We start from the raw sequence: 24,738 nt of genomic DNA on the forward strand, positions 1-24,738 counted from the left end.
AAAATATTACGTGCCGAGGTGCTGTAGTTTAGGGAAATGAGTAAAACAGTGGCATGAAAATAATGGGAGACTTTCTGGGACGATAGAGGGCAGCAGACTTACCGGGTAAATCCATTGTTCTCAGAATTATGCGCATGTTCAGAACTACGTAAACAATGGAAATTTACCCGGTATGTCTGCTGCCACCTAGCGTTGGAAAGTCTCCTATTGTCGTCTCATGAGACGAAAATTATTTTAATCATTTACCAACGTATTTTCATGACATTGTTTTACTCATTTCTCAAAAACTGCAGCACCTCAGCAAGTAATATTTGTAGGGGAGCTTTCCACTATCATTATCTTCAAACCCTGTAAGTTTAATGTAAATCTATGGACATTTTGAAAAGGTACCCAAATCCTTTATGGCAAGTTTATATTACTCTCCATGTTGCAAGGGTTTACCAATATTTCATGTGATATTTCATGTGATAGAAATAATAGAGAACTTATCATGCCCTTTTACTATAAAATAAACAAATTTTTAAGCAGTAAAATATTTTGTGTGTTATAATAAAGTGTATTTTTTGTTTCATGTTTGAAAAAGCTGGTCAAATTTAATATAAACAGTCTGTGAAGAGTGGTCAAAACTAGTTGTTTGTATTAGAATAAGCTTATTTCTGGTGTAAATAAAGAAACTTATTTTCATATGTCTATCTGACTTAATTTCTTTGTGTCAGTAATATACATTGGTATAGGACATTATATGCTGGCCCAATGTTCCCTATTGGGGGTTTCCTCTAATCATAAACTGGTATTTCTTAGTTTTCTCTCGTGTATCTCTGTGCCCTATGCTTTTTAGGATCCTTTGTGTTTCATAACCAGATATAACTTTATATAATTCATTTTGATTGGCCAACTTTGTTTGGATTGGACATAGTGTGGAAGAGTTTTGTGGGTTGGTTTATTAGTAGTTTTACTTTACAAAAAAAAGAAGAAAAAAAAAGGAAATTGATAAATAAATAAAAACTTGAAGGGAATAATTATAAACAAATCAGGATATTTTTTTAAAGAGAGCTACAAGGTATTGGTATTTAACAATAATATTTCAGAAACTTGAGTTTGCTGCCCAAACCAACAGCGCCACCACTGTCTAGAACGAAAAAAAAGATGGGGGAGTTCCCCGCTGGTACCAGTCTTGTTCGTGCTGAGAAGTGTGGTTGCGCTCTGGGCGGCAGCTGGGCCTTGACTGAAGGCTAAAGATCATTGTGTGTGGGTTGGTTAATGATCAGTCGGCAGTCATCAGCCGCCGCCGCGTGAGGGTCAATCCACAAGAGGGCGGCATTGTAAAAATAGACGTAAAATCACGTTGTCTCTCATCAGACAACGATTAGTTTGTTGCACCCCCCCCCCTCATATCACCCAAACATTATTTTATTTAGGCCTATAGTTCTATATGGAAATTTAAAAAAAAAACTAAAAGGGGCCAGCCGTCATTGGACGTTTAAAAGCTTACCCTTGTGACACGTTCAATGTCTCCACGAACCATTTCGACGATGTGATAAATACCCCGTCTGGTAAATCTATACCGACGGAATATTTCATCGTCAGTTAGACTGTCGAGAGGGTTAGTTCTGTCGCGAAAAAGTCTTTCTCTCCGCAACGCTCTTCCGGCTTCTCGATTTGCAAGCAGCATTAACGCCATTTTGCATGTATTTGTGCGCTATCAATGAGATATCGCATCGTAAGACGACCCTTTGGGTAGTCGCAACTTACGACGTGTTCTTCCTCGTTGTCAAGGAACTTGCGACGTATCCGACGCATCGTAACTTTCATGAAATCGATTTATACGCATCGCAACTTACGACGTGTAACCGGTCGCAACTTGCACTTGCGACGCGCGCAGCGCTTCGTGAAATCGGGGGCTGGTTCTCGTCAGCCTATCTCGGGATATAATACGAATTACTATAGGGGTAGTCATGGTAGTTATAGGAGTTGGATTGGCCAGGTTAACGCGGTTAATTCTACGGGTAACCGCTCTCCTGTCGGGACTTGTTTTTCGTTCAATAAGCCACAAGGGTGCCACTTTCCGCACTGCAAATTTTTACATAAGTGCAACGTTTGCTCGCGCTTTGGGCATAGCGCCCCATCTTGCCGTGGTCATCGCAGTCACAGCAGGCTGGTTATGAGCATGCGCTGTGGTTGGCTGGTGACCGAGCGCAGGCAGCGAGTCAGAGCACCAATCGGTGGGTACCAGCAGCTCATGGCGGCGCAATAGCTGTAGCTCCTCAGCCACAACAACAGCAGTTGACGGCTGCTGGGCGACAGCAGGGCAATTTGTTAGTGACGTCAATCGAGGTGCGATGAATTCGCATGCAGTGCCAACACAAGATAGTGAAATAGAATTTGTAAATATTTTTTCACGTTATGCAAATGCTCCTTAAGGTTCGTTACGTCTTTCAGGTACCTTCTTCAACTTCCCCACTAGCTGGAAAAGTTGTTGGGATGGTGTCATGTTTAAGAAAAGAACTTTTCTCTTCATGTCAAAAAGTGTAGTGTTTTCCGGATTCTCAGAGTGTTTGTGGCATAGCGCTGGAAAAGACGTCGGACCGGACCACTTTGCAAACTGACCCCATCTTAAGTTGTTGCATCCAGCAGCAATACACCTGGTCAACATTGCCAGAAAAATGCAAGAAAAAAACCTTTTTCGAAACGTACAAACTCACAACTAGCATGTACTTGCACGTACGTGTGTTCGATGTTCGATCGATTGACGTCACAAAAGGGGAAGGCGGAGTCACCCCCACACAACTTTATTTATTTTTTTAAACATATAAATCGTTAAAAACAGTTACTCAAAACAATTATTTTATTGTTCAGAAACATATACTCTAATGTTTGAAAAAAGAAATTCTATTTCCAGGTGACTTTATTGTATTTTGGGGGATTTAGGAGACTTACGTCTCTTGGCGATAGTTATTTTTTTAAATTTTATGCTCTCCTGGGCACCCCACAGTTGTTTTACTTTGTCTTCTTAAATATTTTGAATGTGTACATGTGCTTGTTAATGCGTTTGTCCGAATACATATTATTATTATTATTATTAATTGTCTCAAGGTGAATTGTTGAGTCACAGCCTTCGCAACTGCTGCACCATGCTTGTGGAACTCGCTACCAACAAGTCTATGAGAAGCTGCTTCATTGGCTGTGTTTAAACGCCTCCTCGAGACACCTTTGTTCCTAGAACCACCGTAATTTGCTCCTCAGTTCTTTTCAGAAATGAGAAGTCTCCCAAACCCCGAACATCTACTCCGCGATAGTAGAATAAAGCAAGACAGTTCTTAAGAACAAACTCTACCTGGCAAGTAGATACACACATGGTGTTACCGCAAACCAAATATACATCGATATTATTATTATTAAACGAGAAATTAGTTTTAAGTTCTCATCAGATATGACATAATTATTTCAAGGGATGATTTTCTACTATCATCACCATTAGACCAGTTTTATGTAAATCTGTGATCTTAGATGATTTTTTTTCTTACCAATTCTGTAATGTTCCTGTAACTTTTTGGCTCAAAATCCCCCCCCCCCCACAGAAGTGTGGGCGGGGTCTACGAGGGAATACTTACCTGCAGAGCACAGTACTATTTTTGCATATTTCCCTATACCGGCAGGTAATATCGCTAAGAATTAAATAGCGCCCTCTATTGGCCGCCCCATAGCGCCCGGCGGCGCCTCACGTGATCTTCCTCTTTTCTCGTGCACCAATCAAGGAACCCCACCGATTGAGAACCGTGGGGACGGAGGGAGGGATGCTCTACAGGTAAGTATTCCCTCGTAGACCCCGCCCACACTTCTGTGGGGGGAGTCTACTTCACTCATACTTACCTGTAGAGCACAATACTATTTTTGCATAGACTCGCACTGAGTACTGGTTGTGGATATGCGAGATGTCAGGGTAATCGCGCCCCTGGACGCCCGACTGTGAAATTCGGCGGCACGTATGTACGTGCCAACGACGGGAGAGAAAACAGTTAAATACATAGTACGCCATGTTATATAATGATATTCACATTACAAAACACAGAATCAACTAGACATAGTGTTTTTTGTTAATTACAAAAACACAGTGTTCAGTTGGACGTTACGTGATGACGTCATTCAAAAACATTGAACCATAAAGATGTTTTTTATACAATGTGTCGTTATTTTATAGTTAAACTTGTATCACACTTTTGAGCGCCTTGTTTCTTCACAAATGCAATATGTTTGTGTGAGATTGGCATCAGGTTTTTTGTTTGCAACTTATGAAAGCCCTTTAAAAATCTAGCTCACCCCTGCACTTAATGCTGTACACAGATTTGATAATCAACAGTGCCCTCTTTGGTGGGCAAAAAGAGAGCGCTGTTGGGAATTCCCCAAAAAACTTTCGCGCCATATGATTTTTACAAATTTTAAACGTTGTTTTATTGTTATTTAATACCCGATAACGTCATTTTGAAGGTTCAACTATCTGTTGAGTTTCAAAGTTCAAATCGATCTCAATCTTGAGTTATGCCGTAGATAAGCTCAAAAGTTGTTTTTTTGATGGAAAAAACACGAAGGCAAACTTTGACCCAGGGTAACGACCCGGAAGTTAAGGTCGTACAATTTTAGTGTTAACTTTTCAAATGTTTCCCTAGTCTTTATCTATCCGATGCCCAAGTATGAACATCATAGCTTTTATACTCGTTGATATACAGCAACAAGCAAATGGTCATTTTTAAACATTAAAAACCTTGTCATGACCTCATCAATGACGTCATCATTCCAAAAAAGTGGCGGTTTCATCTACTCACTATTGCCTATGTACTAGTAAGTTTTAAGTTTGTACAAGCTTTACTTTTGTTTAAAAGCTCAAAAGTTGTTTTGTTGATGTAAAATACCAAAGGCGAACTATGACCCAGGGTAACGACCCGGAAGTTAAGGTCGTACGATTTTAGCATTAACTTTTCAAATGTTGTCAAAGTCTTTATCTATCCGATGCTGAAATATGAACATCATAGCTTTTCTATTCGTTGAGATACAATGTACAGCAACAAGCAAATGGTCATTTTTCAAAATTAAAAACCCTGTCACGACGTCATCAATGACGCCATCATTCCCAAAATATGGCGGTTTCTTTCACTCACTATTGCCTATGAACATAGTAAGTTTTAAGTTTGTACAAGCTTTACTTTTGTTTAAAAGCTCAAAAGTTGTTTTTTGATGTAAAATACACGAAGGCGAACTTTGACCCAGGGTAACGACCCGGAAGTTAAGGTCGTGCGATTTTGGCATTAACTTTTCAAATATTGTCCAAGTCTTTATCTATCCGATGCTGAAATATGAACATCATAGCTTTTCAATTGGTTGAGATACAGCAACAAGCAAATGGTCATTTTTCAAAATTAAAAACCCTGTCATGACGTTATCAATGACGTCATCATTCCCAAAAAGTGGCGGTTTATTCCACTCACCATTGCCTATGAACATAGTAAGTTTTAAGTTTGTACAAGCTTTACTTTTGTTTAAAAGCTCAAAAGTTGTTTTGTTGATGTAAAATACACGAATGCGAACTTTGACCCAGGGTAACGACCCGGAAGTTAAGGTCGTACGATTTGGGCGTTAACTTTTCAAATGTTGTCCAAGTCTCTATCTATCCGATGCTGAAATTTGAACATCATAGCTTCAATATTCGTTGAGATACAGCAACAAGCAAATTGTAATTTTTCAACATTAAAAACCTTGCCATGACGTCATCAATGACGTCATCAATGACGTCATCAATCCAAAAAAGTGGCAGTTTCATCTACGCACTAGTGCCTATGTACAAAGTAAGTTTTAAGTTTGTACAAGCTTTACTTTTGCTTTAAAGCTCAAAAGTTGTTTTTTGATGAAAAAATGCGAAGGCGAACTTTGACCCAGGGTAACGACCGGAAGTTAAGGTCATACGATTTTGGCGTTAACTTTTCAAATGTTGTCCAAGTCTTTATCTATCTGATGCCCAAGTATGAACATCATAGCATTCATATTCGTTGAGATACAGCGAAAAGCAAATGTCGTTTTTCAACTTTAAAAACCTTGCCATGACGTCATCAATGACGTCATCATTCCCAAAAAGTGGCGGTTTCATCTACTCACTATTGCCTATGTACATAGTAAGTTTTGAGTTTGTACAAGCTTTACTTTTGTTTAAAATTGCTGGAGAAGGTTCGCAGGGAAAGAAGAACACGAGGGAAAAAAAAACAGAACAATAACAATAGTTGTTCGGCTGTTGGCCGAACACCTAATAACAATAGTTGTTCGGCTGTTGGCCGAACACCTAATTAATAGAGAGCAATAAACAGAGTGGGAACTCACCTATAGGTGTGAAACTCCTGGCTGGGTAGAAGCCCTGCTAGCAGCCGTTAGAACCGCCCTCCCCGCTCTGCCCTCTGTCCAGAGTACATCTGAGTACATCCCTCAAATAAACGTGAATGTATTTGGGGTCTTCCAGCAGGCTACCTGTGTAATGTCACTCTAAGAAACACCTTTAAAAAATGCCCATGATGTGGAGGTCGCCCGAATTTCGTGGGCGTTTACCCTCTCCGACGTTGGCACTTTCGCATCCGAGCGTATCGCTGTGACGAGCCATCGAGTAATCGTGTCCCGGGACGCTGGGACATGCGGCGGCGTCGACGTAACGAACAACTGTAGGTGGTTACGAAACGGTTCCGTTCGGCTGACATACCACTTAAGTGCCCTGACTGGGCACCATAGCTTGTCCTTCCGGACCGACGAGTGGGACTTAATGTCCGGCACAAAGGTATCTGGAAGCAAAAACGTGTCAGACTGGTTCTTGGTCAGAAACCCGTCGCGGACGGTGCACCAGTGGAGCAGCTCCCAGGTGTGTGCGCACAACTGGGGGGACGGAGTCCCCCCCCTGGTGATTGATGTATGACACGACGGTGGTGTTGACGGATTGAACCAACACCGCCTGGCCAACTACCACCCTCGGAAACAGTCTAGCAGCTCGAGTACATTGATGTGGGCCGAGCCGTGCTCGGGGCCCGAACACCCGGCCACCTGGCGTTGGCCATGGGTAGCCCCCCAGCCAGACAGAGACGCATCCGTTGTGACAGTCAATGACAGTCGAGGCTTGCGGAAAGCTCGACATCCCAAGAGGTTTGCGTCATCGAGCCACTACAGGAGGTGTGGGTCCAGCCACGCCGAAGTCGGCACCAAATGACCCACGATCAACCAGTCGTCGAGGTAGGTAAACACCGACATCCCCCTACCACCTTCACTAATCGGGTGAAGACCCGAGGGGAGGTGGAGAGGCCGAACGGGAGCACTGAGAATTCGTATCGGACATTTTTGTATTGAAACCGAAGGAATTTCCAGTGCTCTCGGCAGACGGGAACGTGAAGGTTAGCGTTCTTTTAAGTCCAGACTTGCCGCCCATGCTGGCGTCCGGATGGACTCTAATGTAATTTTGAGAGTATCCATCCGAAACCGCCTGGGGCGAATAAATCTGTTCAGAGGCTTGAGGTTTAGGATTGGACGCCAAGTGCCGGCCTCCTTCTTTGGGACCAAGAAGAAAGTCGACATAAACCCCAACCCTATTTCGCCCAATGGAACAACATGAACCGCCCTTTTCTTGATAAGGGATGTTATCTCCCCTTCGAGAGAAAGGCGTTGTTTCGGGTTTGTCGAGATCGGCATCGGCCGAACCAACATTTCCGACGGAGGGGCGCTAGTGAAGTCGATCGCATAGCCGCGATCGACTGTACTGAGCACCCATCGGTCGAAGGTCACCTGAGCCCAGGACCCTGCAAAGTCGCGGAGGCGGCCCCCCACGGGTCCGACGATGGGAGGCCGCCACGAGCCTGACACGTCACTTCCGCCAGCCCCAGGGGTAGCGGGGGCCGGTGCTCGGAAGCCAAGACCGGCAGCTGGGCGTTGTTGACCAGCAAACGGCTGGGGTTGCATGTTCCCATCCCCGCCGAGCTGCCTGCTCGGTTCCGAAAAGCACCGCGTGAGGGCTTGAACGGTTTACGCTGAGGGATAACGAATGAAGGCTTACCCCTAGCCTGAGGTGGCTTGGCGGAGGGGCCCGCCGGCTTCTTTAAGGCAGTGGAGACTATTGGTAATTACTACAAATAATTATTAGCATAAAACCTTTCTTGGTGACGAGCAATGGGGAGAGGTTGATGGTATAAAACATTTTGAGAACCGGCACCCTCTGAAGTGCCATAGTTTTTGAGAAAAAAGTGATTTTCCACCAATTTGATTTCGAGAACTCAGATTTAGAGCTTGAGGTCTCGAAGTCAACCATCTAAATGCGTCAACTTCGTGTGACAAGGGTGTTTTTTTCTTTCATTGTTATCTCGCAAGTTCGATGACCGATTGAGCTCAAATTTTCACAGGTTTGTTATTTTATGCATATGTTGAGATACACCAACTGTGAAGGCTAGACAATTACCAATAGTGTCCACTGCCTTTTAGGTTAATTTTCTCAGTAGCCTTAAGCCGCTTGGCCTCCGCCTGCATTAGCTCCTCAAATTTCCCTGCAAACAAATCTCCGCCCCCCAAAGGAAGGGCCTAAAACCTCTTGCGAGCGCCCGGAGACGAGAGAAAAAAGGGCATCGAGTGCGTTGCACCGATGAGCACGCGTCGCCAATGTCGTCACTCGTGCGAACTGGTCTAGCGCTGTTCTCAGCCCATGGTCAAGGCAGTGAAAGGCCGCGCGCAACATGTTCGCGGGAACATCACTGTCCTCTTCGCACTCCATGGCCAAGTATTCGGTCAAGAGCAGCAAAAATGATGTTGACCGCATACCAAATCTACAAGTGACATCGACTTTCTCAAGGTTCCCTCTAACTTATCTCGTACCCTTTGAATGCTGTGGCCCCGGCATCGGCGACTAATTTATCTTTCACCGAGTCATGTAGCACTGGTTAAAGAACTCCTCGAAGTCCGCCTGAGGAAACTGGTAGTATTCACTCTCACGAGATGAATACGGACGCCATTTGGAATTGGCCCTGATTACCTGCATCCGATCAACACACACTTGATCCAGCGCATTGGGGAAAAACTTTATCCCTTCCTGCCGCCGGACCCGTTCGGCGTTTGAAAGACTACTTAGTCAGTAACAGCGACTCGCCAACAGTGGGGAGATCTAGTACCATATCCCGCTGTACCAAGCGCAACTCTGTCTCCGTTATAGATAACCGTTACAGCTGTGCCACCTCGTCCTCCCCAGCCAAATCCCCAGAGCGAGACGCGTGGGCCGACAGCGGGGATCGGGAGCCGTGTGAACTTGTTGGAGCGGCGTTCCGGCCCTGCACATGAGGCCCCCCCAGGTCGAAAAAGCCGACGATGGGTGGATGCTCAACGCCGGCTGGGAGACCGGAGCACGGCTAACCGTGTGCGGTACCGCCCCAAACCAACCATGGCCAATGACCGATGGTTGGGGGGGTTGAGTAATCTCATTCGGCTGCCCAAACCCGACTGGCATCTGCCGGGGGCAGGGAGGCCAGTCAGGGATGCCGTAAAGGACTGAAATGCTTGGAAAAGACCAGCCCTTGTCATCAAGTCTTCCCCCTTCAGCGTTTGCCGTGGGTAGACTGATCCGAACTCGAGCTACTCGAGGAAGAGCGGTGCGCACACTGCGACTTCTTATTATTTCCACCCCTGTGTGACGTATTGTCTTGAGAAACCAAAGACACGTCAGATGGCCGAGGAACGGGCACCCCCGAACACCGGAAACCCGATGCCGTGGAGCGCCCGTCAGAGCGTGACCCGCTATGGGGCAACAGTCCGTCTAGCCCTCCCCCGGCCCGCGGCGCCCCAACACCCATCGGGTTGGCGGGCGCTGCGCGGTCCGGGAACCCGGTTAACAACTCGCCCCGGTCACCCGTGCTGTATTGCACTGTGCCAGGGGGTCCGAGAGGCCAGAACCCATTGAGCCATGACAGCTAGCCACAATGGGCTGCCCGGTACTCTGGGTTTGGTCAGTGGCAAGCATTAGACCCGGTACAACGTCTTGCTTACCAACTCGACCCTTCTTAGGCTTAAGTTCCTGCCGCTAAGAGAAAAGAGGAAGATCACGTGAGGCGCCGCCGGGCGCTGTGGGGCGGCCAATAGAGGGCGCTATTTAATTCTTAGCGATACTACCTGCCGGTATAGGGAAATATGCAAAAATAGTATTGTGCTCTACAGGTAAGTATGAGTAAAGTAGACCTACAAAAACAACTTGCCCAAACTAATGAACTACTGTAGTTTCATTAAATTTCGTCAAACTTGGTCGCTGCACAAACAAAGATTAAGTTATTGCTCTTTCTGTGGTCAAACAGGAATGTCTAACTTTTTTATTTTTTCAAGGGCAGTTTCCAGATAAACCATTATTGTATTAAGTCTAATATACTTGAAACAAAAATGGTGTGTTGACAAACACAAATGCCCCGCTAAGATTGGAGTTGCTACACCTATATGTACAAGTCCTTTTCGAGTTATTGTTTAAGCCATCATGACCTTACTATTTACCCGAGGGGTCATGAAACAAAAGGCTTCTGGGGAATCCCTAAAATATTCCACAAACCAAGTTTGGAAGTAATACACCAAGTCCTTTTCGAGTTATTGCCTGGACAACATTTCTTTAGTTTTAGCCATATTGAGCTTAATATTTATCTGAGGGGCCCAAAACAAAAGGCTTCTGGGGGATCCCATGACTAATCCACAAACCAAGTTTGTAGTTGATATGCCAAGTCCTTTTTGAGTTTGTTTTAGCCATAATAGTCTGGTATATACGGGGACCCCCCATACATCCCCCCAGAACTTAACCACACCAATGTTTTTTGGGTGCCTTTTAGGGTCCTTAATCACAATTGGGATGTTAACAGTGTTTTCTGTATGTTTTTTACCATCCCACTTCCATTTCTGATATCAAATTTTTGCCATTATGCTTCAAATCCAAGATGGCCGCCAATGGCGGCCATTTTGGCTGCCAAAACTACATGTAGTAAAGATTGAGAAATGTAATATATCAGCCAAATAACAGAACAAAAACAATGTTTGTTATGTTTTTTACCATCCCACTTCCATTTCTGGCATCCCAATTTTGCTATTGTGAATCAAATCTAAAATGGCGGCTAATGGTGGCCAATTTGGCCGCCAAAAGTGGTAAAATTTACCAAAAAGTTGTATATCAGCCCAAAATTGTGGAACAGCCATTTAAGTGAAATGAATAGATACATTTTTGTTTAACCATCTAACACTTTATTTTGCTGCCTTGCACCAAAATCCAGACAGCCAACAAATGGCTGCAAAAATGGCCACCATAATGGCTTCTAAAATGGCTGCCAAAATTTTTCAAATTTTAAGAAAAAAGTCAAAACTTAAGATTTGTTTTATGTTCTGCCCGTATTGTGTATTGTGGTAAATAATGCTTCAAGTATAACCAGTAAGCAGTTTGTATGTCTTCCACTTTGATCCATCAAGACCGCAACAGCCCAATTCAATTCATCACTGCAGATTCTTGAGCTTGGTCACTTTTATGTCGTACCCAACTGATAGGGCCTAACGAGCTAGAATGGGTGATACTTTCCATTGGCCAGGACAGTTGCAGGGCTGTTACAAAATGTAAAATGGAAGCTTCACTCTTCGATATTTCTTCCAAAGAAGACAGCTCAATACACTCCTCTGCACTTTATGGCCGTGTTTAGTGCCTTCTTTGTTGGGATGTTGTCATTAAGGCCAGCAATGAACTACGAGGTCAATGGTGGCAAGCTTGGTTCTTTGTGCAACCTCTGCATTCGTATTGTGGTCGTACCAATGGATGGCCAGTATGGTCCTTTGGCAACGTTGGTGGAAGGGTTTTAGTCTTCTCTGGTTAATCTGGAGGAGTGTCCATGTGTCAGAACCATACAGAAGAGGAGGAATGATGCAGGTTTCTTGTCATTCTGAACTCATCATTGAGGCCAACGACACTACCTCCTGATGTCTGAAAGGAGTTCTCAATGAAAAAGCCTTCAGCAAGTCTCTCCAGTGCCCCAATATACAAGTAGTAAGTGAAGCATGAGAATGGCCACTTCTTGCAGCCATTGCTCATAGAGCCGAATCTACTCGCAGCACAACAAACTTCCCGCTGTTGTTGCTCTCGTAAGACTATAAGCAATGCAAGACATCTTGAAGAAGCACTACTGGCTGACGCCATTCTATGCAGTAGGGAAATTAAGAAGTCTTAAACCAACCAGTTAACTCTCTTTTCTGCTACATTGCCTGCCTAATACTGACAACATCTCAGCAAAGAAGGCACTAAACACGGCCGTAAAATGTAGAGGCAGAATCCCACCGGCACCTGGTTTGTCAAGACCTAGAGAGGCTGCCCGAGGACATCTTGGATTGAGCAACTGGTACCACCAAGATTCACATCCTGTATCCTACAATCCTGGCCATCTCGTTGGGCCCCACTGCCCCCTTTCAATGTTGGCACTCATAGCATGGTATTTTATGTTCCCATCAACATTGAGTGAGGGGAAGAGGGATGGGGAGAGAATGTTTATTGTCAGGGGAAGTGGACAGGGAATGTTTATTGTAACCGGGAACAGGTGGCCCAAGCATTTTGGCTGGGGTTGTAGCTACAAAGCATGGACAGGGGAGATCAGCACAACGGATCCCAGCTGTCTAGATGCAGAATCCAACCGGCACCTGGTCTCCCAAAACCTAGAAGCCGCCAAAAACATCTTTGATTGATGAACTGGTCCACCAAACAAGGTTGACATACTCTGGAACCTAGCTACGATGCGTGGACATAGGATATCACAATGGACCCCAGCTGTCTAGATGAAGTAGAGTAAGTTACAAGTGAGTAATATCACTCGTGCACTTTTGGCACAATTTGAAGTTGACCGGGTACTTGTTGATGGTATCATCCTGTAGTGCTTTACTGTTAAAATGTGGTAAGCTGACAACCGAGTGTGTTCAGTTTGACAGCCCATTCTTTGGTTCTGGGGATTCGAGCGAGAGTGATGTGTTCAGTAGGATTTCATCAGATTTGTTAGCTTCTTGTCAGCTTCATACCAGCTGCAGCACTGAAGGCAGGCCCAATGAAGTCCAGTGAGACGCTGGATGTTCAAAATTGTACAACTTAGAATGCAAAAACAAAATCCCTGGTGATTTAACAATTTGACAATGTTAGTTTAAGTAACTGCGCAATATAAATGTCCGTTTTATTATTATTTATTATTATAGAGTATGCCCAATGCCCCTTCGGCTTCGCTGCGGGGCATAACAAATGAACTTGCAGTTCATCAAGAACAATCATGTATACACACCTTCCCATATCCACACACTCTTGTCTCTGCTGCATGTTGCAAGTAATGATCCTGATGGAGCCCATGTAACACTTTTCACTTCATTTTCATGTCCTTCCAATGTAGTTACACATTCAAAGTCTCCATTCTTTCGGTTCCATATACTTGTAGTGCCATCAAAACTTGCTGATGCTAGCAAATTGCCACATGGAGACCAGCTGACTCGTCGAACTGTACGGGAATGACCGTCTTGAAGCACTGCCTTGCACACCCAATTAGTGCCTACATCTTCTGCAAATGAATAGGAAAATAAAACAGTTGGTGAAGTGTACTCATGTACAGTTACAGGCTAATAAGTAGAAATACATGACTGACCAATCCAAATCGAACCAACCAACAAACCCATTGATCTTTTATTATATTAACCCTCCTTTTATACATACACTGTACCTTACACATTGTTTTTTTTTTGGTAGCACACACAGTGGTTGTCAAAGACCTGAGCCCAATTTCAGAGCTGCTTAACGGTCGATTTCGTGCTTAATTGGCGCACCTAGCAAATTTGTCATTTCATAGCCTTGGTTAAGCAATGTTATTTGCTTATAGTGGCAAGCAAAAAGGGTCCTTAAAGCCCCATTTCTGTTTAAGCGCAGGGCCCAATTTCCACATAGAGCTGCGGTAACGGTCAATTTTGTGCTTATTGGGCGCACCTAGCACATTTTTCATTTCATGGCCTTGCTTAAGCAAGGTGTTTTGCTTAAAGCGGTAAGCAAACAAAAAGGGTCCTTAAAGCCTCTATTTTGCTAAGCAACCTATTCACACAGCGCATAGTGCAACATCATTGCATAATGTTGTTGGTGTACGTGTGTATTGACGTGTGTAGTAGGTGTAGCGAAGCAAACGAGTGTCTAAAATGCTTCAGGAATGTTCAAATAATGTATTATCTTCTTGTTTACTGTCAGATAGTGTGTAAACCTTTCGAGGGGCACTTTGAACCATTACACATAATACATATCAGACACAGAAGGATATGACTTTTTTTTTTCGCCACTCCGCATTTATTTCGCCCGCCATGTTGTCACCACCTTCTTCCTTTTTGCTGAAGCCAACGATCTAAAATGTTGCGCGCGCAGTTTGTTTACGTGCTTAAGCTAGCAACCGCTCGTGAAATAGGTTTACGCTTAAGCAATTTTTGTTGCTACGTTGAGCAAAAAAATGTGCTTACCGTTAAGCAGCCCTATGCAATTGGGTCCTTCACACAGTGCACAGTGCGACATAACTGCAATACGTTGTTAGTGTGGCGCGCAGCGGTGTGTATTTTACGTGTGTTTGTATGGTAGGTGTAGCGAAGTAAACGAGTCTCTAAAATGCCTCAGTAATGTTGTACAATATGTATTATCTTCTTATTTACTCTCTAGTTAGTGTGTAAATCTTTCAAGGGGTGCTTTGAATCATTACAAATAGCACATGTAAGACAGAGAAGGCGATGATTTTTTTTTATCGCCACTCTGCATTTATATCGCATGCCATTTTGTCAGTAGGGGGCATACCTTATTCTTTTTTTTTGCTTAAGCAAGCGATCTAAAATCTTGTACATGCAGTTTGTTTACGTGCTTAAGCTTGTGAAATAGGTGTACAATCCTCCATGGTTGAAGCAATTATTGTTACTACGTTAAGCAAAAAAATTTGCTTACCGTTAAGCCGCTCTATGAAATTGGGCCCTGGAGCCACTGCTTACCCATTGGCCTACATGTACATGTATGATTTGAACTGCCTCAAGCCATCAGGCTACATTTACAAACGAGTTCGAATCCCAACCAATTAGTGATTTACTTTGGATTTGTTCACAAAACTTAGACAAGTACCGAGTAGGCCTATATAATGCTAAACACACTGCAAGGGTAAACAATATTTTTTCTTTATCCTTGATGCAAAACTAAGATCTTATAAATCGTTGCAGGTCTACTGCAAACACATGGAACTCGAACTACGTACAAAGTAGACTGTACCTACATGTACAAGTAGCCATCGGGCTAATTCGGTGGTCTAGTGGTAAGACAGATCTGCTCTAGCAATACAACACCTCATACATGTAACTCAGTGCGCCTATATAAGATCCCATCAAATAAACAAGTTCGCATGAACTGGACAATCAGAGGTAACCATAGGCACCACTCCACTGCGTACCACCACCATCGGCCCTATACAAAGCCAAACCACAACTCCAGATACTGAAAATGTGAACTTAGCCCTTCTCAACTGCCGATCTGCAAGGAATAAAACTGAACTGATAAATGATTTCATTGTAGATAGCAAATTGGATATTTTGGCACTGACAGAAACCTGGTTTACTGGAACTGAAGATGATCAAAAATACATCGGTGAAATTTGTCCCAGTGGCTTCACTTTCACACACGTCCCTAGAACCGGCCGGCGTGGTGGGGGGTGTTGCTGTCATCTTGCATAAAAGCTTCAATGTGAAACTTTTGAAAACTCAGTGTTTTGCTTCATTTGAGTACATGATTATTAACATTTCCTCGGGCAACAACTCTGCGATAACTTTAATTGTACTTTACCGACCACCATTGCCTCTCACAACAACTTCATGACTGAGTTCTCGATGTTGCTTGAGTCCATGGTACTTGAGAACAACTTGGTTGTGGTTGGTGACTTTAATTTCAACTGGGCACAGAAAGACAGCAGCACCAAAAAGTTAGACAAACTTTTAGACAGCATGGGCTTACTTCAGTGCGTTGAATCACCTACACATACCAGTGGCCATGTTCTTGACTACGTCATAGGGAGAGCCAGTGATGATGTACTTATTTCATCTTCGGTCAAGGTATCTACCTTTATATCTGATCACTGTAGCGTGGTTTGTGAACTGAAACTAGGTAAACCAAAGTGCTCTTGGAAAGTAGCTACTTACCGTAAATTGAACAAAATAGATCTTGCTGAGTTCACCAGGGACATGACCCATCTACTACAAGTTGTACCAGATTCCCTCAAACAACTAATTGACAGACACGCCCCAATACAGAGGCGACTACTACCCGTACGTCCCCATAGCCCTTGGTATACGCATGACATCATGGAGGCCAAAAAGCAAAAGCGGATGTACGATAAGCAGCGGAGGAAATCGAGTCTAACTGTTCACCGCCAAATGTTTACAGAGCAAAGAAACCTGGTTCTTCGTTTAATTAGAGATGCCCGACGTGCACATTTCAAACAGAAGATATCAGACAATGCAACAAATCCAAGACAACTTTTCGCTGTTGTTGATGGTTCGCTACACAGTAAACCATCACTGTGTCTTCCTGACAGTTCATCTGCATTAGACCTCGCGGAAAGGTTTAATGTTCACTTCAAAACCAAAGTTACGCACATCAGGTCGGAGCTTGATGGTCAGATATCATCAGTTTGCAGTCTCTGTCCATGATACTCATTCTACATCGGTACTCCAACTTTTCGAGACGGAATCGGAAGAAACTGTTGGAAAGCTCATCCGCCGCTCACCCTCAAAATCATGTGACCTCGATCCAATACCCACCTCCTTGTTGAAAACATTTCTGTCATCTGTCCTACCTGCAATTACAAACATTGTCAACTCATCAATAGAAACAGGAATCGTGCCTCAGCAGCTCAAAAAGGCGCACGTCACCCCCATCTTAAAGAACTCAAAGCTAGATAAGAACAAGCTGAGTAACTACAGACCTGTGTCGAATCTGCCGTTCATCTCAAAAGTTGTGGAGAAAGTGGTAGCTGGTCAACTCAATGACTACCTAACATCTAACAACCTGCTTGAGCTGGCACAGTCAGCATATCGAAACCACCACAGCACCGAGACTACGCTCCTGTGTGTTCAAAATGACATCCTTTGAGCCATTGACAAGAAACTCTCTGTAATTTTAGTGTTACTTGACCTTTCTGCTGCTTTTAAGACTATCGACCACCAAATCCTCCTTCAACGTCTTCACTACAATTTTGGTATCACTGGAACTGCTTTGAAGTGGTTTACTCCATCAAATTGCACCCAAAATGTAAAAATTGACGGGTCCTTCTCATCCAACACTACACCACGTTTTGGCGTCCCTCAGGGGTCGGTGCTCGGTCCAGTGTTATTTTCCTTGTACTTTTCACCTGTTGCGAACATTGCTCGTAACCACGGACTGTCCGTTCAGCTTTACGCGGATGACGCACAACTATATCTGCCATTTGTCTCCACGGATGCAAACACTGCAGTTGCCCGTACAGAAGCGTGTGTTGCCGGAGTTCAGGAATGGATGGTCGCAAACAAACTTCAATGGGGTTCGTAGCATAGTGCCTGCCCCTACTACAGCCATGATCTTTGGTTCATAGCCACTAGGGCAAAATTTCATAGAGCTGCTAAGCACAAAACTTTTGCTTGGCAAAACTTTTCTTCCTTGATAAAAGAGGATTAGGCCTATCAACAAAATATCCATGTTGTGCTCAAGATAGGCAAGCAACAGCTGAATACCAGTAACAAGCAATATGTAACTGTGGTTGTTAATCTTGTTTTTATCAAGGAAGAAATTTAATGCTAAGCAAATTTGTGTGCCTAGCAGCTCTATGAAATTGGGCCCAGTGGTTTTTTAAATAGAAACTTTGATTGGCTATAATTTTCCCAATTTTTTATGGATCCTTCCCTTAATCCATTTCCCCCCTTAATCATGGTTACTTTTTAAAAACCTTGAGATTTCAATTGTCAAAGTGTCTATAATTGTATTTTTTTTTTTACATTTTAGCAAAAGGGCATTTATAAATGGGAATAAAAGTATAGAGACTCATTCTTAAACGTCCGTTTAAAACCTTCTTCGGCTCGGGCCTTTATCACACGGCAACAACCCTGCCGGTTTCAAACGGGCGTTAAAGAACTCGTCGCTACCCTTTTATTCCCTTACCCTTCGTAGTCCTACCTTGTACACTCTGTTTCATTGTGGGCCACTTTAATTTCATTTACAAACATTTTCTCATGAGGAATTTAATGTGAATATATGCGTGCGGACAGCGTGATATCCACGCGAAACACCTGGGCCTAATTTTAGCTCTGTTGCCACCGTGAAATCGTCGCTTGCGATCACCATTCCACTTCCATCGACCAGCCCAAATATGGAGGAGGATCCCCTACGTGCAAATTTAATTACACGCCTGATCTTTCCGGCGTAATTGTAAAACAAAATAACGTTGTAAAAACTGGGTTTTTTTGTCAATAATTCATATTGATGACCTTGTCAACCAATTTTACATGTAGGTCTGGAAATGCAAGTACGGATTTTGATACCCCAATTATAAATAATCAAAACATAGATCGCCACAAAACTGCAGGATCAGCAAATTGGGAAAAAACTAGCCCCCATAACCAGGTCCAACCACTCTGATTCTTAGCCAAGCACTTTTTTTTTGAAACCCTGATCTGCAATATGAATCTTACTGAGCTAAGGCCAAGTAAAATAAATAACATGTTGCTCGTCCCCGCCCGCCTCAATTTTTTTGTTATTTGTTATTAAAACAAAAAACTTAAATTAAAAAATATTTTAAACTAGAGCTAAATTGCATTTGTGCAGAAATGCAGAGCTGTTTCGTTAATAACATTTCCAAATTTCACAACTGAATTTGAAATTCTCTTGGCATCAAAGCAGTTATGACCAATCCAGCCTAGTCAAAAAAATAATTTGGATTATACCATGTTCAGATAGCAATTTATGACTTAAAGTTGCTACAGTTAAAAAAAATCATAAAAAATCATGTGATGAGGTCATCATGACGTCATTTCACAACTCACAAGAACTTGTCATTATCTAACAACCTACCAAGTTTCAACATGATCGCATAGTTACTTCGGGAGTTATATTTGTTCAAAAAGTGCACCTTTAAGGCCACGTCACATGACCCCCGCTGACGTCATTGATCTGAAACTCCACACACATGATGGCTGCCTGACAGTAAACGTGTGTGTAAAATTTGAAGTGATTACAAAAAACTTCACCACACACATCTTCAAAAATTCAATTTTATAGAGTTTTCAACCTGCCACTAGAGGGCGCTGTTGCATTTTGTGACGTCATTGATATTTTTTTGGAACTGCCCACCCTTGCCAGGCACTAACATCGTTGAAGCAACTTCATAACTTTTGCCACTATTGAATTAGAGGGCCACTTCCGGTTTCGACCGGAAGTAGTGGTCATGTGAGGTCACGCACACGAAATAAAATGAAGACCTTATTTATCCGTACCTAATCCAGCAAACAGAAACCTACGGTCTCATGTGGCTTATTTGTTATAGATTTTCAAATATTTAAAATAAAACACCTTTAAGATGACGGCACGTGACAGGTGATGACGTCATAATGACATCCTTGTTTTGTGATGATCATTGCACCAATACCTTTCATCACTGAAAGTTTCATTGCAATTGCTCTTTAGGAACATTGCAAAACAGCACTTATAAACTGTCATTTCTGAAACAGACAAATAAACAAATAAAAAATAAAAAACTTTAACAAAAACCAAAGCTGTTTTGCGAAACAGCTAATAAAAAACTAGACATGATTGCATCTGTGCACAAATGCAGAGCTGTTTCGTAAATAACATTTTCAAATTTGTCAACTGATTTTGAAATGTTATTGGCATCACAGCAGTTATGACCAATCCAGCCTATTTAAAAAAATAATTAGGATTATACTATGTTCAGATTTATGACTAAAAGGTGCTAAAATGAAAAAAAAAATCATAAACAATCATGTGATGACGTCATCATGACACCATTTCACAATTCACAAGAATTTGCCAATATCTAACAACCTACTATGTTTCAACATGATTGCATTATTACTTCGGGAGTTATTAGAGTTCAAAAAGTGCACCTTTAAGGCCCGTCACGTGACCTCTGGTGACGTCATCAGGTGTTTTCTTGGACCTGTCCAAGGCTTTCGACACTGTTAACCATGACATTCTTTTTAGTAAATTAGAGAATATTGGTGTTCGTGGGTTGGCCCTGGAATGGTTTAAGAGCTACTAAACACACAGAAAACAATTTGTTTCGTATAATTCTAGACAATCATCCGATAAATATATTTCTTGTGGAGTTCAAGGTTCCGTATTAGGTCCTCTATTGTTCATCATCTATATAAAAGATATTTGTAGTTCGTCTAGTTTGATCTCATTCTGTATGTTTGCAGATGACACAAGCCTTTTATATAATCACCATAATGTTGACGTAGCTATACAAAACCTTAACACAGAGCTTGTTAAAATAAGTAACTGGCTTCTAGCAAATAAACTGTCAATTAATGTTCTTAAAGGGTCATTCCATGTCAAATCAACCAGTGGTCCCCAGGTGACCCCCTCATATTTTGATGAAACTTCATCAGAATGATTGGATGTGGCTCAAATGAACACATACAAAAAAGCTAAGTCATACTCCATGTCGTTTTCGAGATATGATCCTTTGAAATTTGGTCGAGGCGGCCATTTTGTGCGCGCGCGAGTCGCAAAATGTGGTTTTTGATATAATTTCCGACTTTGAAAACTCATAATTTAGATTTTGTACCAGGTAGAGAGCTCAAACTTGGTATTCCATCTTACTTTTTGCCAAATTTCATGAATCTGCACTCAATTTAAATGTATCTCCTTTAATTTTCTAGTTATGGTCACCCAAAGTAGGCACTTTAATCAGCCAAAAATGTTTTTTGTGATAATTGGGGTCACCCTGTGCCCACATGAGGGGTCAAATGAAACCTATATTCCCTAGTTATTATCTATGGGTGCATGTCTTTACCCATAAGCAATTATAAGCTCACCAATGCATTCATTTAGAAATAGCATGGACCCAAAGTTGGTTCCAGCCAGAAAAAGGTCAAAAAGACCCCGCCCGTCTTGACCCCGGTTGACCCCGCGATCAATTGAAACACTTTTTGAAATTGATACCAGTTAAACATATATATTATATCTACTTATACACCAATTTTCAGCTTTAGCACTCAACTCCTTCATGGTGTGGTGGCAATTTGAATATTATATGTTTTTGGCACATTTTATGGTAATATCATACAGTATACATGTACATGTACATTCATGTACACATGTACAATACATGGTAATATATGTTTCATCATTCTGATGAAGTTTCATCAAAATCTGAGAGGGTCACCTGGGAACTTTTCTGAAAACTGGTTGATTTGACACGGAATGACCCTAAAATAAACTCTATAATTGTTTGTGCCAGGCAAAGAAAATATGTGTGCCATGTACCCCTCTGTTTAAATGGCAGTGCTCTCAACAAAACAAAGAGTTGTAAATTCTTAGGTATTAATATTGATGAGAACTTGTCCTGGAAAAAACACATAGATGTTTTAACCACCAAAATCTCAAAAAATGTTGGTATTATGAGTAGATTGAAATATTTTCTACCGCAAAAGATTTTGTTAACTTTATACAATGCATTCATTCTTTCATATTTAAATAACGCAATATTATCCTGGGGTCACGGAAAGGCACTATGTAACAAACTTGTACTATTGCAAAAGAAAGCCGATAGAAGTATTACAAAAGCTTATTATCTTTCTCATTCAGCTCCTATATTTGCCAAACTTAAAGTGCTCAAATTTAATGACCTGTATTGTCTGAACTTGGGTAAATTCATGTTCAAGAACAAATACCGCCTGTTACCTAATAGCTTTAATGAAATGTTTACTTTAGCTTCATCGATACATTCTCATGGTGCTCGTAAAGCATTGAAGGGGGATCTGTATGTCAATCACAATAGAACTTCAATTCATAAAAATAGCGTTGTGCAAAGAGGAGTAGAATATTGGAATAGTCTTCCCATACATTTTAAGCAACCTTCTACAATCAGTACATTTTCAAGAAAACTTAAACACTACTTGCTAGATACTTATCTGTAATGCCATCAAAATCTAATGTTGTTCTATTTAATCGCTTGATTTGTTTGGTCTCGGCTGTCAGCTTGTGTATACCTGTGTGTCTGTTTTGTCTCTCAAATAGGGATACTTTGGTACACTTTTGGTAGTAATTGGCGTCTTACTTCACGAAAGCATGATGTATTTTTTTTTGGGTCATACTGTTGCATTATTTTGTTCTCTGATTTTTATCATCATTGAAATTAGGCATATTTATGTACAATTTAATCGGCAATCACTCTACCTGTATTTTCAAGAAAAAAAACTACAATAACTACTACTCAAATGCATATTCCTTATAACCTTATATTTCATGACTTTAATAGTACAAGTTGATTTAATGGTGACTTGCCTTTGTGTTGTTTGTAGGCCTACACCTATCGTCTGACCATGTTGTCCCTTGTCTTTGTTTGTGTTCCTTGGTATCATGTTTGTCTGTCAATAGGTTAGGGCACAAAAGCATTTTGCTTAAACCTTACACCTAAATGTTGTCTTTAAATTACTGCTTATTTATTTTTTGAAGTATTGTGTACCTAATCATACCTCATACTATATTGCTTGTTTTAAATTTTGACATAAATGTACGCTATTGTATTATTGTTTTGTATGACAGCATTGAAATAAATGTACTGAATATATGAAACTTCACACATATGACGGCTGCCTGACGATCAACATGTGTGTAAATTTTGAGGTGATTACAAAAAACTTCACCACACACATCTTCAAAATGTCCATTTGAAAGCGTTTTTAACCTGCCGCTATCGTTGCGGTACCCGCTGCCAAACCATAGGATTCGAACTGCCTCTAGCTACCGCGCAACCTCGGTAGTCTAGTTGGTAAGACACTGCTCTAGAATTGCAAGGGTCGTGGGTTCAAACCCCACCCGAGTAACATGCCTGTGATATTTTTTCACAGGACTCGGGAAAGTACTGAGTATACAGTGCTAACACACATCGGTGTATGGGTAAAAACCAAAATTAACATTCTTTATCCCTGATGCAAATTTAACATCTCTTATATCGTTGCGGTACCCGCTGCCAAAACATAGGATTCGAACTGCCTCTAGCTTCCAGACAACCTTAGTAGTCTAGTTGGTAAGACACTGCTCTAGAATTGCAAGGGTTGTGGGTTCGAATCCCATCCGAGTAACCTGCCTGTGATATTTTTTCACAGGACTCGGGAAAGTACTGAGTATACAGTGCTAACACACATCGCTGTATGGGTAAAAACCAAAATTAATATTCTTTATCCCCGATGCAAATTTAACGTCTCTTATATCGCTGCAAAAACATAGGATTCGAACTGCTTCTAGCTGATGGTATGTCGTTACAAATCAAATCTGTTTGGCTTGTTCACTGGCCTGCCTATCGGGTCACTGTCGGCGTTCCTGAGGGGCGGTTAGAAAGCAGTCTGCTCTCGGGTTGTGAAGGAGCATTGTGAACAGGGGTTGGTTTGGTAGAACTCAGAGGAGCTGGTCACAGATGAATCCTGTAACCTCTGAGCTGACTTCCACTTTCCGTTTCCACATTGTAGGATCGAGGAGTAGTTGATTTGCTCATAACTCTACCTTGGCTCCAGGTTTTGTTAATCGGATTTTGGATGTAGATGGGTTGGTCATTGAGAAGTTCTTGGATAGGGGTACTGGTAGAGCGTCTGTTGTAGTATTGCGTTTGCGAAGACTGGTCTGCCTGCAGTATATCTCGCACATCTTCTCGATCTGGTGGAGGGTGCTGAACTGAAGGTAGTGTCATCTTGTATTTCCTTCTGTTCAGTAGCTCCGCAGGGGATGCAAGGTTTGCCTTGAGTGGAGTTGCATGGAGAGTTAGGAGGGCTAAGTTGGGATCGTCCCCCGACTCTCGACATTTGGTGAGGACTCTCTTCACTGTTTGGATATGTCTTTCAATGAATCCATGACCTCTGGGGTAGAACAGTGAGGAAGTTTGGATCTGAAATCCGTACTGCTGTGCTAGGGCTCGGAATTGGGAAGAGGTGAACTGCGTGCCATTGTCACATAAGATAACCTCTGGGATGCCTTGTTCGGCAAAAAGCACACGTGAAACTCTTGTGATGGTGCTTGCGGTGAGGTTTTCAAGTTTGCGGAAAAACGGAAATTTCGAGAAATGGTGTATACGGACTTTCATCTCTGGTATCTCATGCTTTTCCACAGGGGAGTGTTGAGAGTGCATCCGCAATGACCATTTCTTTACCAGGCTTGTAGCGTAGTTCTATATCGTAAGCCTGTAGACGCAGAAGCATGCGCTGTAGTCGTGGTGGGGCCTGCATTAAGTTTTTCTTGTGGATATGCTGGGGTGGGCGGTGGTCACTTTCCACAATGAATCGTCTGCCGTACAGGTAAGTATGAAACTTCTCACATCCGTACAGGACTGCTAGTAATTCTTGCTCTATGTTTGCATATCGTGTCTCTGTTGGTGTAAGAGCTTTTGATGCAAATGCTATCGGACGACCTTTTTGTACCAGGGTTGCTCCTAGTCCTCTGGT

General features: G+C 42.3%; 3 protein-coding genes across 3 annotated transcripts in view; 1 reads left to right on the forward strand and 2 right to left on the reverse strand.

Annotated features, from left to right (window-relative positions):
• Positions 1–6,868, reverse strand: part of LOC117294495 (probable cytosolic iron-sulfur protein assembly protein CIAO1) — a 49,367-nt gene extending 42,499 nt beyond the window's left edge. The window contains exon 1 of the mRNA XM_033776924.1: positions 6,364–6,868. The gene's annotated coding sequence lies outside the window, so the exon portion shown is untranslated. The remainder of the gene's footprint in view (positions 1–6,363) is intronic.
• A 9,035-nt stretch (positions 6,869–15,903) lies between these two features.
• Positions 15,904–17,179, forward strand: LOC117294758. Its single transcript, XM_033777273.1, has 2 exons — positions 15,904–16,702; positions 16,917–17,179. Exons 1-2 carry the CDS (start codon positions 15,904–15,906, stop codon positions 17,177–17,179), a joined length of 1,062 nt encoding a protein of 353 aa, XP_033633164.1.
• Positions 17,180–23,714: 6,535 nt separating this feature from the next.
• On the reverse strand, positions 23,715–24,380 carry LOC117294759 (uncharacterized protein K02A2.6-like). Its single transcript, XM_033777275.1, has one exon. It carries the CDS (start codon positions 24,378–24,380, stop codon positions 23,715–23,717), a length of 666 nt encoding a protein of 221 aa, XP_033633166.1.
• Positions 24,381–24,738: the final 358 nt, after the last annotated feature.

This window comes from Asterias rubens, chromosome 9 (genome assembly GCF_902459465.1).
Source record: "Asterias rubens chromosome 9, eAstRub1.3, whole genome shotgun sequence".
NCBI lineage: Eukaryota > Metazoa > Echinodermata > Asteroidea > Forcipulatida > Asteriidae > Asterias > Asterias rubens.

Coding starts and splice junctions, on each gene's coding strand:
- LOC117294759 (XM_033777275.1), bottom strand. CDS start 24,380: ATGAAAGTCCGTATACACCATTTCTCGAAATTTCCGTTTTTCCGCAAA.
- LOC117294758 (XM_033777273.1), top strand. CDS start 15,904: ATGACTGAGTTCTCGATGTTGCTTGAGTCCATGGTACTTGAGAACAAC. Junction 16,703..16,916: donor CATCAGGTCGGAGCTTGATG/GTCAGATATCAT, acceptor ACTCATCAATAG/AAACAGGAATCGTGCCTCAG.